Genomic DNA, 14,950 nt, shown 5'->3' on the forward strand with positions numbered 1-14,950 from the left:
AGTAAATTTTTGTGTATAGTGTTAGGGAGAGGTCCAACTTCATTCTTTTGCATGTGGATAACCTGTGTCCCAGAATCATCTGTTAAAAAGACGTTTATTTTTCAATTGAATTGTCTTGGCACTCTTATTGAAAATCAATTCATTATAAATGTAAGAGTTTATTTCTGAACTCTCACTTTTTTTCTATTGATCTATAGCATATCTATCCTTGAATTAGTACAGTTTGTCTTGATTATTGTATCTTTGTAGTAAGTTTTGATGTTAGGAAGAGTCCCCTAACTTTGCTCTTTTTCAAGACTGTCTTAGCTATTCTGGGTCCCTTGCATTTTCATAAGAATTTTAGGATCATCTTGTCAATTTCTGCCAAGAATCAACTGACATTTTGATGGAGGTTTATTAAATTTGTTGATCGATTTGGGGAATGCTGCCAATATTAGGTCTTCCAGTCCATAAGCATGGGATGTCTTTCCATTATATAGGTCATCTTTCATTTTTTTAAAACAATGTTTTGTATGTTTCAGAGTGTAAAATTCACACTTCCTCTGTTAAATTTCTCAGTGTTTTATTCTTTTTGAAGATATTGTAATTGTAAATTTTTTCTTAATTTACTTTCTAGATTTTTCTTTACAAGTATAGAAATACAATTGATTTTTGTATATTGATCATGTATCCTGCAACCTTGTTGAAAGATAAATAACTTTTAAACTTTAGAAATTAATTTTAAACTTTTTATTTCTAAAAGTTGGAGATCATCATTTGACCTATATAATGTCCAAGTAGATATACCAAGTTATGTTATAAGGCTTTCCCAGTAAACATGGGTGGAAATTAGCCTGTTTCCTCCATGCCATTCCAGTTGTTGATATAATATTTTCTCTCGACTCATGCACACTAAGAGGGTTATATAAATTCAAAGTGATCATATGTAGAATTGAAATATTAAGGAATCTGGCTATTTATCCTAGATTCTATTCCAAGTACACTCATGACAGTGATTTCAAGTGATCACTTTAGAAGAATTTTCATTCTGAACATTTTAATTTTTTGTTTATTCATATTTTTAACCTGAACCCTTTTCTTCGATTTATTATTTTGAGTTTGGTTAATTCCTTCTGAAATGGCTTCCTTTCATTCTTTTTTGATTTTATTCTTTATATCCCCCTTTTTATTTATTTATTATTTTTTGCTTCTTTATCCCGTTGAGCCCAAGTTTGCAAAAGAAAAGACTAGATAAAAATATCAAAATGGCTTATGAAGTAGTTTTTGGTAATTTTGTCACTTTGTGTGACTGGACCTTCTAACAGGCTTATGATGGGTATCGATCAGGATTGAGCACTGAATTCCAAGCTCCACTCGCATTTCAGTCTGGCGTAGATAAAGAAGAAGATAAGAAAGAGGTATGTAATGATACTGCTTTTGGACACCAATATTTCTACTATGATAGTATTAATATATGAGAAATTGGAAACAATTTGTTGTGTCCTAACACATAAAAGAGCTAATACCACAAATTTCATAAATAAAATAAAAGTTGCTTCACTCGTTATAATGTGTTGAATTTCTTTTCCAAGCTCCTATGAGTTAGGGTACATTGATATGAAACCAATTATTTGATACTAATAGATTTCTCCAGCTAATGTATATTTGCCACTATAACTTATTTAAAGGAAGATAATTACTTTATGGCTTGCTTTCTTTTCTCTCTCTCTTTTCAATCTAAAGTTAGTTTAAACCAATAGTTCTTAAACCTGGCCATGCACCAGAATCAGATGGGAAGTTTTTTTCAAAATACAAATATGCCTAGATCTAAACCAGATACACCAGATCAATATCTGAAAACGGAGGTTTAGGGCATTTTTGTTTTTTAAAAATACCACTGGTGATTCTGATGCATCCTCAGTATTGAGTATAGACCTTCAATAATTTTTAGCAAAAAGCCCTGTACTACTCTGGTATATACATAGACATGCTTTTTGCTCATTGAATAGCTTGTGTATTTAAAAGAGTGTATATAAATCCAGAGGTATGAACAGATCACATACAGTCTAGTAGGACTTGCTTTTGTTCTACTTGTGTTTTTTATGAGTCTGAGGCTTTAGTATACCTCAGCCCTTCTACCCTCCTCTGTGCCATATTAGGCTAGGCTTAGAGTATGCTTTTGTGATACTGTTTTAATTTTGAAAAGTTAAAGTAACTATTGTTCTGTTACAAAATATCGTCTACATTCTTTCTGTGGCCCTGCTTTTATGGTACTTAATACTTGGGAACACAGAATAAATATTTCAGAGTAACACAGAGTAAATACTTTCTCTGGTTTGCCTATTAACATATAATAGCTATGTGCTTGAAAATATAAAATTCTTGTGTATATGACATCCTGAGTAACCACAGAGAGAAGGAAATTAAAGACTTAATCCCACGTAACTTCTATATCATCTATTTTTGTTTGCTTGCTGTTTGTTTTTGTCTGTGGTATAAGAATATTTTTCTTCCTTGGAAATTCCTCTGAAAGCAGAATCTTAGTAATTTTAACTTCTTTCCTTAGCGTCAAAAGCAGTACCTGAGACATAGACGACTTTTCATGGATATTGAGAGAGAACAAGTAAAAGAACAACAAAGGCAAAAAGAACAAAAGAAGAAAATTGAAAAGTAAGTTATTTAATCTGCCCTGTGAGCCTTAAATTGCCAGTTAAGATGTTTTTGGAAGATGAAGTTTAGAAAAAGGTAGTGGTTTTGCCCTCTGATCCATGTTGAAAACAGCTGTTTTTAACGATCTGGGTGAAGTATTGGAAGATGGTGAAGAGCTATGGTTTGGTTTTTTGGTTCGATTTTCTATTAGACTTGATTTTTTAGGGCAGTTGTAGGCTCACAGCAAAATTGAGCAGAAAGTACAGAGAGTATACCCTCTGCCCCACAAACGCGTAGCCTCTCCTACTGTCACTATCCTGCACCATAGTGTTACAATTTATTAGAACTGATGAACTTACATTGACACATTATTATTACCCAAAGTCCATAGTTTACATTAGGGTTCACCTTTAGTGTTAGGCATTCTATAGGTTTTGACAAATACATAATGTCATGTGTCTACCATTATGGTATTATAGAGAGTACCTCCACTTCCCTAAAATCCTCTGTGCTTTGCCTATTCCTCCCTCTTTACACCCTATCCTGTGGTAACCACTGAACTCTCTACTGTCTTCATGGTTTTGCCATTTCCAGAATGTCATATAGTTGGAATCATACAGTACATATGTAACCTTTTCAGATTGGCTTTTTATACTTAGAAATATGCATGTGCATTTCCTCTAGTGCTTTTTTATGACTTGATAGCTCATTTATTTTTAGTACTGAATAATATCCCATTATCTGAATGTATCACAGTTTAGTTATTCACCTACTGAAGGACATATTGTTTACTGCCAATATTAGCAGATATGAACAAAGCTACTTTAAAATCTATGTACAAGTTTTTGTGGGGGCGTACTTTTTAGCTCATTTGAGTAAATAACAAGGAGTATGATTGCTCAGGGAGTATGATTGCTGGATCATATGGTAAAAATATATTTAGCTTTATAAGACAATACCAAACTGTCTTCCGAAGTGGCTATACCCATTTTGCATTCCCACCAGCAAGGAATGAGAGTTCTTGTTGCTCGACATCCTTGCCAGCATTTGATATTGTCAGTATTTTGGATTTTGGCCATTCTAGTAGGTATTTAGTCGTATCTCATTGTTTTAATTTTCACTTCCCTAATGACATATAATATGGAACACCTTTTCACATGCTTATTTGTCATCTGTATATCTTCTTTGATGATGTGTCCAGATCTTTTGCCAATTTTTTGAGTCATTTGTTTTTCTTATTGTTGAATTTTAAGAGTTCTTTGTATATTTTGAATAACAGTGCTTTATCAGTCTTTCGTAAACATTTTTTCCCCAGTCTGTAGCATGTCTTCTCGTCTGTTGACAGTATCTTTTGCAGAGCAAAATGAAGTCCGCCTTATCAGTTCCTTCTTTCATGGATTGTGCCTTTGGTGTTATATATAAAAAAAAGTCACTGCCATACCCAAAGTCACTTAGATTTTCTCCTGTGTTACCTTCTAGGAGTTTTGTAGCTTTGCATTTTACATTTTTCTCTGTGATCCATTTTGTTAATTTTTGTGAGAAGTGTAAGATCTGTGTTTAGAGTCGGTTTTTTTTTGCATGTGGATGTCCAGTTGTTCCAGCAGCATTTGTTGAAAAGACCGTCTTTTATTAATCGTATTGCCTTTGCTCTTTTGTTAAAAATCAGTTGACTGCATTTATGTGGTTCTGTTTTTTGGACTCGGTTCTCTGTTCTGTTCCATTGATCTCTTTGTTCTACTCCATCGATCTATTTGTCTTTTGCCATACCATACTGTCTTGATTATTATAGCTTTACTTACATATTTTTATTGATACATAATAATTGTACATATTTATGGGATACATGTAATATTTTGATACCATGCAATGTATATGATCAAATGTGTGATGTGTAATGATCAAATCAGAGTAATTAGGATATCTGTAATCTCAAACACTATGATTTCTTTGTGTTGGAAACATTTCAAATCTTCTAGCTGTTTTGAAATATACAATAAATTATTGTTAACTAGAGTCACCCTACTGTGCTACCAATAAGTAGAATTTATTCTGCCTATCTAACTGTATGTTTATACCCATTAACCATTAACCCATTCTTCATCCCCTCCTCCCTTCCCACCCTCTGGTTAACTCTCATTCTACTTTCTACCTCTATGGGATCAGCGTTTTTAGCTCCCATCCCACATGTGAGTGAGAACTTGTGATGTTTGCCTTTCTGTGCCTGGCTTGTTTGATTTAACATAATGACTTCCAGTTCCATCTGTGTTGCAGCAAATGACAGGATTTCATTCTTTTTTATGGTCGAATAGTATTCCATCGTGTATATATACATTTTCTTTGTGTCCCTCTGTTGAGGACACTTAGGTTGATTCAATATCTTGACAATTGTGAATGGTGCCGCAGTAAACATGGGGGGGAGGTACAGGTAGCCCTTTGATACGCTGATTTCTTTTCCTTTAAATAGATACCCAATAGTGGAGTTGCTGGATCATCTGGAAGTTCTGTTTTTAAGTTTTTTTTTTAAGAAATCTCCATACTCTTTTCCATAGTTTCTGTACTAATTTACATTCCCACCAACAGAGTATAACAGTTTCCTTTTCTCTATATCCTCACCAGCTTTTGTTACTTTTTGTTGTTTTGATAATTGCCATTCTAACTGTGGTGAGATGGTATCTCATTGTGGATAAGGGAAGTGGTTGATCCCCAGGCACCCAGATGACAAGCATGAGTGCCTGCATTGGCAGTAGTGGGTGAGGCAGTCCTGTCCTCAGGCCCTTTGGTTCTCTACCTGGGTGCTGGCGTAAGTGGGTGTGGCGTGTAGCTTTATAATAAGTCTTGAAGTCGGGTAATTTCAGTCTTTCAATTTTGTTTTTCTTCTTTAATGTTGTGTTGGCTTTACCTCCCTACATAAACTTTAAGTAAGTTTGTCAATATCCTCAAAATAACTTGTTAAGATTTTTACTGAGATTGCAGTTAATGTATATATCAAGTTGGGGAGAACTGACATCTTGACAATATTGAGTCTATCCATGACCATAGATTATCTCGCCATTTTATTTAGTTGTCCTTTGATTTCTTTCTTCAGTGTTTTGTTGTTTTTGCTCCTATAGTTCTTACATATATTTTGTTAGACTTATTCCTAAGTCTTCCATTTTGGAAATCATATAAATGGTATTGTGCTTTTAGTTTTAAACTCTACCTGTTCATTGCTGGTATATAGGAAAGTTCATTGCTGGTATATTTATATGGTATTATGCTTTTAATTTTAAACTCCACCTGTTCATTGCTGGTATATAGGAAAGTGATTGACTTTTGTATGTTAAACTTGTATCCTTCAACCCTGCTGTAATCACTTAGTAGTTCCAGTAGCTTGTTCAGTGACTTTTTTGTTATTATATGATCATATCACCTGTGAACAAAGATAGTTTTATTTCTTCTTCCCTGATCTGTATGCCTTTTATTTTCTTTCATTGCCTTATTTCATTAGCACGGACTTTCAGTATGATGTCAATGAGAGGGTACATCTTTGCCTTGTTTCTTATCCTAGTGGGTAAACTTACAATTTATTACCATCAAGTATGATGTTAGCTGTAAATTTTTTGTAGATGTGCTTTATCAAGTTGAAGAAGTTCTTCTCCATCAGTTGCATTTCTTTTCTTTCTTTTCTTTTCTTTCTTTTTTTTTTTTTTGAGATAGTGTCTCTCTCTGTTGCCAAACTGGAGTGCAGTGGCACAATCTCAGCTCACTGCAACCTCTGCCTCCCTGGTTCAAGCGATTCTCCTGCCTCAGCCTCTTGAGTAGCTGGGACTACAGGCTATGGGTTTTTACTGTGTTCCTTAGAGCTCAGCCCCATTGTCTTGACAAACTTCATTGTGCCTACTGACTTATAAACAATGCATAAAAAGTTATAATGGGCCAGGCACGGTGGCTCACGTCTGTAATCCTAGCACTTTGGGAGGCTGAGGTGGGCGGATCACCTGAGGTCAGGAGTTTGAGACCAGCCTGGCCAACATGGAGAAACCCCATCTCTACTAAAAATATAATATTAGCTGGGTGTGGTGACTCATGATTGTAATCCCAGCTACTTGGGAGGCTGAGGCAGGGGAATTGCTTGAACCCAGGAGGCGGAGATTGCAGTGAGCTGAAATTACGCCATTACACTCCAGCCTGGGCAACAAGAGCGAAACTCTGTCTCAAAAAAAAAAAAAAAAAGTTATAATGAAATCTAATATGAGGATTTACTTCATCAGATGTTATTGACATACTATGCATAACGCACTAAACAAAGTGCTAATATGTGTAATAGTTTGAAATTTGTGAAGTGCTATAAAGTATAAGGCAATAACACTTTTATTTTGAAATACTCTATATAATACTATAACAAAATCGCTATAGGTTACTGTAAAGTGCTAGAATTGTGTTCAAATAGCATAATGAATAGTTTTTGGGGTCTTTTTGGTTTTGTTTTTTATAATTTCAACTTCTATTTTAGATTCGGGGGTACAGGTGCTGGTTTGTTATATGGGTATATTGCATGATGCTGAAGTTTCTGGTACAAATGATTCTGTCACTCAGATAGTAAGTATAGTACCCAATAGGTAATTTTCAGCCCTTGCTTCTCCCCTCTCCCTCCCTCTAGTAGTCTTCAGTGTTTATTGTTTTCATTTTTGTGTCTATGTGTACCCAAAGTTTAGCTTCCACTTATAAGTAAGAATATGCAGTATTTGGTTTTCTGTTTCTGTGTTAATTTGCTTAGGATAATGGCCTCCAGCTACATCCATGTTGCTGTAAAGGACATGATTTAATTTGTTTATATGGTTGCATAGTATTCCATGGTGTATACATACCACATTTTCTTTATCCAGTTCACCATTGATGGGCACCTAGGTTGATTCTGTGTCTTTGCTGTTTTGAATAGTGGTGCGATGAACATATGAATGCATGTATCTTTTTGGTAGAAGGATTCATTGTACCAAATAATAGGATTGCTGGGTCAAATGGTAGTTCTAAGTTCTTTGAAAAGTCTCCAAACTGCTTTCCACAGTGGCTGAACTAATTTACATTTCCACCAACAATGAATAAGCATTCCCTTTTCTGTGCAGCCTTGCAATTATCTGTTATTTTTAGACTTTTTAGTAATACCTGTTTTGACTGGTGTTAGATGGTATCTCATTTTGGTTTTGATTTGCATTTCTCTGATGATTAGTGATGTGGAACATTTTTTCTTCTTTATTGGCCACTTGTATGTCTTCTTTTGAGAAGTATTTGTTCATGTCTTTTGCCCACTTTTTAAATGGGGTGTTTTTTTGGTTTGCTTGGTGTTTTTTTTTTTTTTTTGAGATGGAGTCTCACTCTGTCCAGCAGCAGGTTCTCAGCTCACTGCAGCGTCTGCCTTTCGGGTTCAAGTGATTCTCGTGCCTGTCTCTCGAGTAGCGGGACTACAGGCATGTGCCACCGTGCCTGGCGAATTTTTGTATTTTTAGTAGAGACAGGGTTTTGCCATGTGGGCCAGGCTGGTCTTGAACTCCTGACCTCAGGTGATCCGCTCGCCTTAGCCTCCTAAATTGGGGGAATTACAGGTGTGAGCTACCATGCCTGGCCAAATTGTTTAAATTCCTTACAGATCCTGGATATCAGACCTTTGTCGGGTACATAGTTTGTAAATATCTTCTACCATTCTGTAGGTTGTCTGTTTATGCCCTTGATAGTTTCTCTTGCTGTGAGGAAGCTCTTTAGTTTGAGTCCAATTTGTCAGTTTTTGCTTTTGTTGCAATTGCTTTTGAGGATTTAGTCATAAAGTTTTTGCCAAAGCTGATGTCCAGAATGGTACTTCCTGGGTTTTCTTCTAGGATTTTTATAGTTTGAGGTCTTACATTTAAATATTTAACCCATCTTGAGTTAATGTTTGTGTATTGTAAAGGTAGGAGTCCAGTTTCATTCTTCTGCATTTGCCTAGCCAGTTACCCCAGCACCATTTCTTTAATAAAGAGTCCTTTCCCTAATAGGTCGTCATTGGACCTGAAAGTTTCCTAGTTCCTTTTCAATGCTATTTCATCTCAATGAAAAAAAAAACCCTTTAATTAGTAATCCATTTATTCTCTTGTATTACTAATAAGTTTTCCTTCATCTTAATGGGCAGCTGTTTCTGTAATAGAAGTATTCTTTATTTAGAACAATTCATTTAAAAAAGCAGTGACTGCTGGTATAGTAGCCATGTCAAAGGAAATATTTATTGTGTTATTTTAAGTGCTTTCACATATATTTTCATTTATTTATAATTTATTCATGGGATAATTGATTTAAACCTGCCTCTAATATTTGCGGTACTGGGCTCACATTACAAATACAAGTTTATGTACCTTACACCTAAGTATTTAAATGTTATAAGCTGAGCTAAAAAAACTGTTACATGACATATATTCTATTGTCCTACCTTGACAAATATGATTTCATAGTGACTAGAAGGTCAGACTCAAATTTGTAATTCTTGAACTCCTCTGAGTTACTTGAAGGAACATAAGTGGCAGTTTGGGGAGAGTCAGCCTCCAGTCCACCTCCTTTCTATTCTTACTTGTGCCTCTATTTTGTACTCAAAGAATTTTGGATACATGCTATGGTTCAACTCAGCCCAGATTTCCAAGTTCTAAGTACATGCCTTGTAAGTAGTCACCCCTTAATGTCCCATTGAGCCTAGATGCACAAGAGAGTTGCAGTCTGCTCTGAGGAAGACAAAGGTGGGGAACAGAACTGTGTATACCCTAAAAATGACCTTGGAAAGTTTGAGTAAAGAATTCCAGGGGCCTGGGTACTTGGAGCAGAGTATACGTGGCCAGACATAGGCTTCAGGTGCGTACCTTCCCCTAGTCCCTTAGTCTCTGAGGACTATGGGAAGAGATATGGTCAGAGACAGGCCGAAGTGGGACTATTAAAAATGTGGGTCTCGTGATAAGCTCTCCCCTCTTACCCAGGTCTAAGAGTGATTCTGCATTTATTCAGAAAACATTTATTTTTTATCTTCCATATCATAGGTACTGTCCTAGACTCAGATGATACAAAGATAAATAAAATTCATGCCTTTTCTTGAAGAACTCATAATCTTAAGTTGGGGAGGGAGGATGAGAAACAAATATATTCAAATTAGTAATATAATTAGTGCAGTTGCAGAGATAGGTACAGAGTCCATGTGAGCACAGAAGAAGGGGTTAATGATTTTATCTGGAGAGTTAGAGAAAATATTATACTTCAATTGAGTGTGGGTGGATAAATACATGTTTTGCAGGGAAGAGGATAAGGATGGTGAATTAGGAAAACATACATAAACAGAGTCAAGGTGAGAGGAAATAATCGTAGTATTCATGCAGAATTTTGTAATTCACAAGGAGTATCATATATTATCTTGTTTAGTACTTTTCAACAACAAAGCAAACATTTATTGAAAACTTACAACATGCCAGGGACTGTCCTATATGCTAAGAATATAAAACTAGAATATATGACAGGATAGTACATATTTACAAATGGACTTAAGTTTGAATGTATCCCTTATGAACTTTGTAAACTTAAGCAAGTAACTTCATCTCTGAGCCTCAATATCCTTAATTATATAATGGAGATTATAATATTGATATTCTAGTTTGTTGATAGCATTAAATGGAGAAATGTATGTAAAGTACTTAACATTGTATCTGACATTTAATAAGATCTCAATAAAAAGTACCTGTTACTACCATGATGATGTAGTGGTGGTAGTAGTGATGATGATGAAGATTAATAGGATGAACACCAAGAGAGGACAGACAGTAGGAGAAAAAGAGACAGTAATTATAATGCTTAAAGTGAGGCAGGGATAGTCTAGGGAGGTCAAGAAATGCTTTATAGATGAGTTAATACTTAAGCTACATCTTAAGGATGTAGGATCTTAAGGATCCTTAAGGATCTTAAAGGATCTTAAAGGATGAATTGAAGTTTGTCAGATGGTCAAGGAGCTTCGTATGAAGCATAAGGTATGTCTGGGAAATAAAAATTTGGGTTGGCTAAACCCCAAGTGAAGTGAAGTGGCAGAGAATCTATAACGAAGTTGTTGAAAGATTTTAAGGCAAAAGTCCTATAATCTGACTAGAATCTTAGAAAGATCAGTCTGGCAGCTGCATATAGAATAATCTAAAAAAGAAAACTAAGGCAGAGTCCAGTTAAGAAGTTATTGTAGTAGTTGTGGGGGATGATGAGGGCACTAGGAACAGAGAGTGACATATTTAATAATATTTAAGAAGTAGAATCCATAGATTTTGATAACCAAATTCTTAGTCTTGATGGCTTTGGTGTTGAGAGAGGGGTCAAGGGTAGTTTCTAACTTTTTTCTTAGATATTTGAATGAACGGTTAGTACCATTAACATAAATAGGGAATGTTCAAAGAACAGATTTTTCGGGAAGCTAATGAGTTCAGTTTGTGACCATGAGCTTAAGGAGCATGTGAAATATTAAGGGAGGTCTAATTTATATGCATGTGAAAATAACTAAAGTTCTGGGAACAATAGGAACTAAATATTTCTTAAGGAGTTTTCAAAATATGTTTCAGCATGACATTGGGTAAGGTACAGGGCTGCTGCTGGATGACAGAGAAACAAGCAGAGATTTTGGTGGTCTTAAGGAGCTGCAGTAACAAAATTGGAGACTCGAGGGATTCAAACATTTTATCAGTTTTCTCCCCAAGACATTTGCCAAAGTCTAAGAAAACATGAAGGCTAAATGGAAAATATGTGGAAAACAGACTAAGAATCTATTAGTCTGTGATGACAAGGAGATGTAGAGTTCAGGACCCACTGGGTTAGGGGAGGGGAGGAAGGGCTCAATGTACATACCAGGCTTTCAGGTGAGCTAGGGAGAAGCATACACTAAGAACGTAGTCTAACTGGCAATAGAATAAACTGTACCTAAATTACAAAGCAGCCTTGATTCTGCTGATGTCTGGACTAGATTAAGATGATGAACTGTGTACTTTGTGCCTAGCTGAGAAAAGTATGAACTTTCTCTGGTTATTTCTCTGGTTATGGATAATGTCATTTAGAGCCTCTAAAAAAATTAAAACAATATTCAGTGTTCAATCAAAAGTTTCTAAGTACATACTTGGAACTAGATGTCCAAAAGCCAAGAGAAAGAAAAGACAACAGAAGCAGACTCCAGTGACACAAGATTACTAGTATTAGTAGACTTTAAAATAATTGATGAATGTGCTCAGGTAACTAGAGGAAGAGATGGAGAAAATTGATGAAAATATGGAGAATTTCACCAAAGAACTGGAATCTATAAATAGAATCAAATACAAAAATATAATCTTAAAATAAGAACTCACTATATACACAATGAGGTACCACTTCAGACTCACCAGATTAGCTTAGGGAGGGAAAGGCAACAAACTTAACAGTACCCGATAGTGGCAAGGATGAACAGCTGTAACTCATGTATTGGTATCATATGTAGAAAAAAGCACAACCACTTTGGAAAACTGTTTAATATCTTATACAGTTAAATATAGACCTACTATATGACCCAACCAGTTTGTGCCTAGAAATTTAAGAAAAGTGGAAACATTTGTAAAAACACTGAATCGTGACAGAATGTATTCCTATCAAGTGCCCATGGAACATTTTCCAAAGTTGATCTTACTTTGGGTTATTTTTCAGTCTCTTCTGTAACTTTAGTGATATTACACTAGAAATCAATAAGCAGTGTATTTCTAAAGGATCATGGATCAAAGAAAAAATTATAATGGCAATTAGGAAATACTTTTGAGAAAATAGTAATGAAGATAAATCATATTAAAACTTTTTAGATGTCGCTGAAGCAGTCCTTAAAGGGAATGTCAGAGCCTTGATTACAATTAATATAAAATAAAAAAGGCTACAAGTCAATGTTTTAACCTTCCATCTTAAGCTTGGGAAAAACTGCCAATTACATCAGAAAAAAAGAAGCCATAGGAATAAGTGCAGAAATCAGTGAAATTTAAAACAAACACATAACAGAGGAAATCAAAGACAAAAGTTGGTTCTTTTAAAGATTTTCTTTTGAGGGGGGCGGAGCAAGATGGCCGAATAGGAACAGCTCCAGTCTCCAACTCCCAGCGCGAGCAACACAGAAGACCGGTGACTTCTGCATTTTCAACTGAGGTACTGGGTTCATCTCACTGGGGAGTGCCAGAGGATCGGTGCTGGTCAGCTGCTGCAGCCCGACCAGCGAGAGCTGAAGCAGGGCGAGGCATTGCCTCACCTGGGAAGCGCAAGGGGGAAGGGAATCCCTTTTCCTAGCCAGGGGAACTGAGACATACAACACCTGGAAAATCGGGTAACTCCCACCCCAATACTGCGCTTTAAGCAGACAGGCACACCAGGAGATCATATCCCACACCTGGCCGGGAGGGTCCCACACCCACAGAGCCTCCCTCATTGCTAGCACAGCAGTCTGTGATCTACCGGCAAGGCAGCAGCCAGGCTGGGGGAGGGGCGCCCGCCATTGCTGAGGCTTAAGTAGGTAAACAAAGCTGCTGGGAAGCTCGAACTGGGTGGAGCTCACAGCAGCTCAAGGAAACCTGCCTGTCTCTGTAGACTCCACCTCTGGGACAGGGCACAGTAAACAATAACAAACACAGCAGAAAGCTCTGCAGACACAAACGACTCTGTCTGACAGCTTTGAAGAGAGCAGTGGATCTCCCAACACGGAGGTTGAGATCTGAGAAGGGACAGACTCCCTGCTCAAGTGGGTCCCTGACCCCTGAGTAGCCTAACTGGGAGACATCCCCCACTAGGGGCAGTCTGACACCCCATACCTCACAGGGTGGAGTACACCCCTGAGAGGAAGCATCCAAAGCAAGAATCAGACAGGTACACTCGCTGTTCAGAAATATTCTATCTTCTGCAGCCTCTGCTGCTGATACCCAGGCAAACAGGGTCTGGAGTGGACCTCAAGCAATCTCCAACAGACCTACAGCTGAGGGTCCTGACTGTTAGAAGGAAAACTATCAAACAGGAAGGACACCTACACCAAAACCCCATCAGTACATCACCATCATCAAAGACCAGAGGCAGATAAAACCACAAAGGTGGGGGAAAAGCAGGGCAGAAAAGCTGGAAATTCAAAAAATAAGAGTGCATCTCCCCCGGCAAAGGAGCGCAGCTCATCGCCAGCAACGGATCAAAGCTGGACGGAGAATGACTTCGACGAGATGAGAGAAGAAGGCTTCAGTCCATCAAATTTCTCAGAGCTAAAGGAGGAATTACGTACCCAGCGCAAAGAAACTAAAAATCTTGGAAAAAAAGTGGAAGAATTGATGGCTAGAGTAATTAATGCAGAGAAGGTCATAAATGAAATGAAAGAGACGAAAACCATGACACGAGAAATACGTGACAAATGAACAAGCTTCAGTAACCGACTAGATCAACTGGAAGAAAGAATGTCAGCGATTGAGGATCAAATGAATGAAATGAAGCGAGAAGAGAAACCAAAAGAAAAAAGAAGAAAAAGAAATGAACAAAGCCTGCAAGAAGTATGGGATTATGTAAAAAGACCAAATCTACGTCTGATTGGGGTGCCTGAAAGTGAGGGGGAAAATGGAACCAAGTTGGAAAACACTCTTCAGGATATCATCCAGGAGAACTTCCCCAACCTAGTAGGGCAGGCCAACATTCAAATCCAGGAAATACAGAGAACGCCACAAAGATACTCCTCGAGAAGAGCAACTCCAAGACACATAATTGCCAGATTCACCAAAGTTGAAATGAAGGAAAAAATCTTAAGGGCAGCCAGAGAGAAAGGTCGGGTTACCCACAAAGGGAAGCCCATCAGACTAACAGCAGATCTCTCGGCAGAAACTCTTCAAGCCAGAAGAGAGTGGGGGCCAATATTCAACATTCTTAAAGAAAAGAATTTTAAACCCAGAATTTTATATCCAGCCAAACTAAGTTTCATAAGTGAAGGAGAAATAAAATCCTTTACAGATAAGCAAATGCTTAGAGATTTTGTCACCACTAGGCCTGCCTTACAACAGACCCTGAAGGAAGCACTAAACATGGAAAGGAACAACTGGTACCAGCCATTGCAAAAACATGCCAAAATGTAAAGACCATCAAGGCTTGGAAGAAACTGCATCAACTAACGAGCAAAATAACCAGTTAATATCATCATGGCAGGATCAAGTTCACACATAACAATCTTAACCTTAAATGTAAATGGACTAAATGCTCCAATTAAAAGACACAGACTGGCAAACTGGATAAAGAGTCAAGACCCATCAGTCTGCTGTATTCAGGAGACCCATCTCACACGCAGAGA

General features: G+C 37.0%; 1 protein-coding gene across 6 annotated transcripts in view; it reads left to right on the plus strand.

Annotated features, from left to right (window-relative positions):
• Positions 1–14,950, plus strand: part of CCDC15 (coiled-coil domain containing 15) — a 105,940-nt gene that overhangs the window by 49,246 nt on the left and 41,744 nt on the right. For all 6 annotated transcript variants that reach the window (XM_073022027.1, XM_038005037.2, XM_073022012.1 and 3 more), the window contains 2 exons: positions 1,305–1,397; positions 2,546–2,649. In XM_073022027.1, coding sequence (XP_072878128.1) covers positions 1,305–1,397; positions 2,546–2,649 — 197 coding nt within the window. The remainder of the gene's footprint in view (positions 1–1,304; positions 1,398–2,545; positions 2,650–14,950) is intronic.

The sequence above is a fragment of the Chlorocebus sabaeus genome, chromosome 1 (assembly GCF_047675955.1).
Source record: "Chlorocebus sabaeus isolate Y175 chromosome 1, mChlSab1.0.hap1, whole genome shotgun sequence".
NCBI classification, from domain to species: Eukaryota; Metazoa; Chordata; class Mammalia; order Primates; family Cercopithecidae; genus Chlorocebus; species Chlorocebus sabaeus.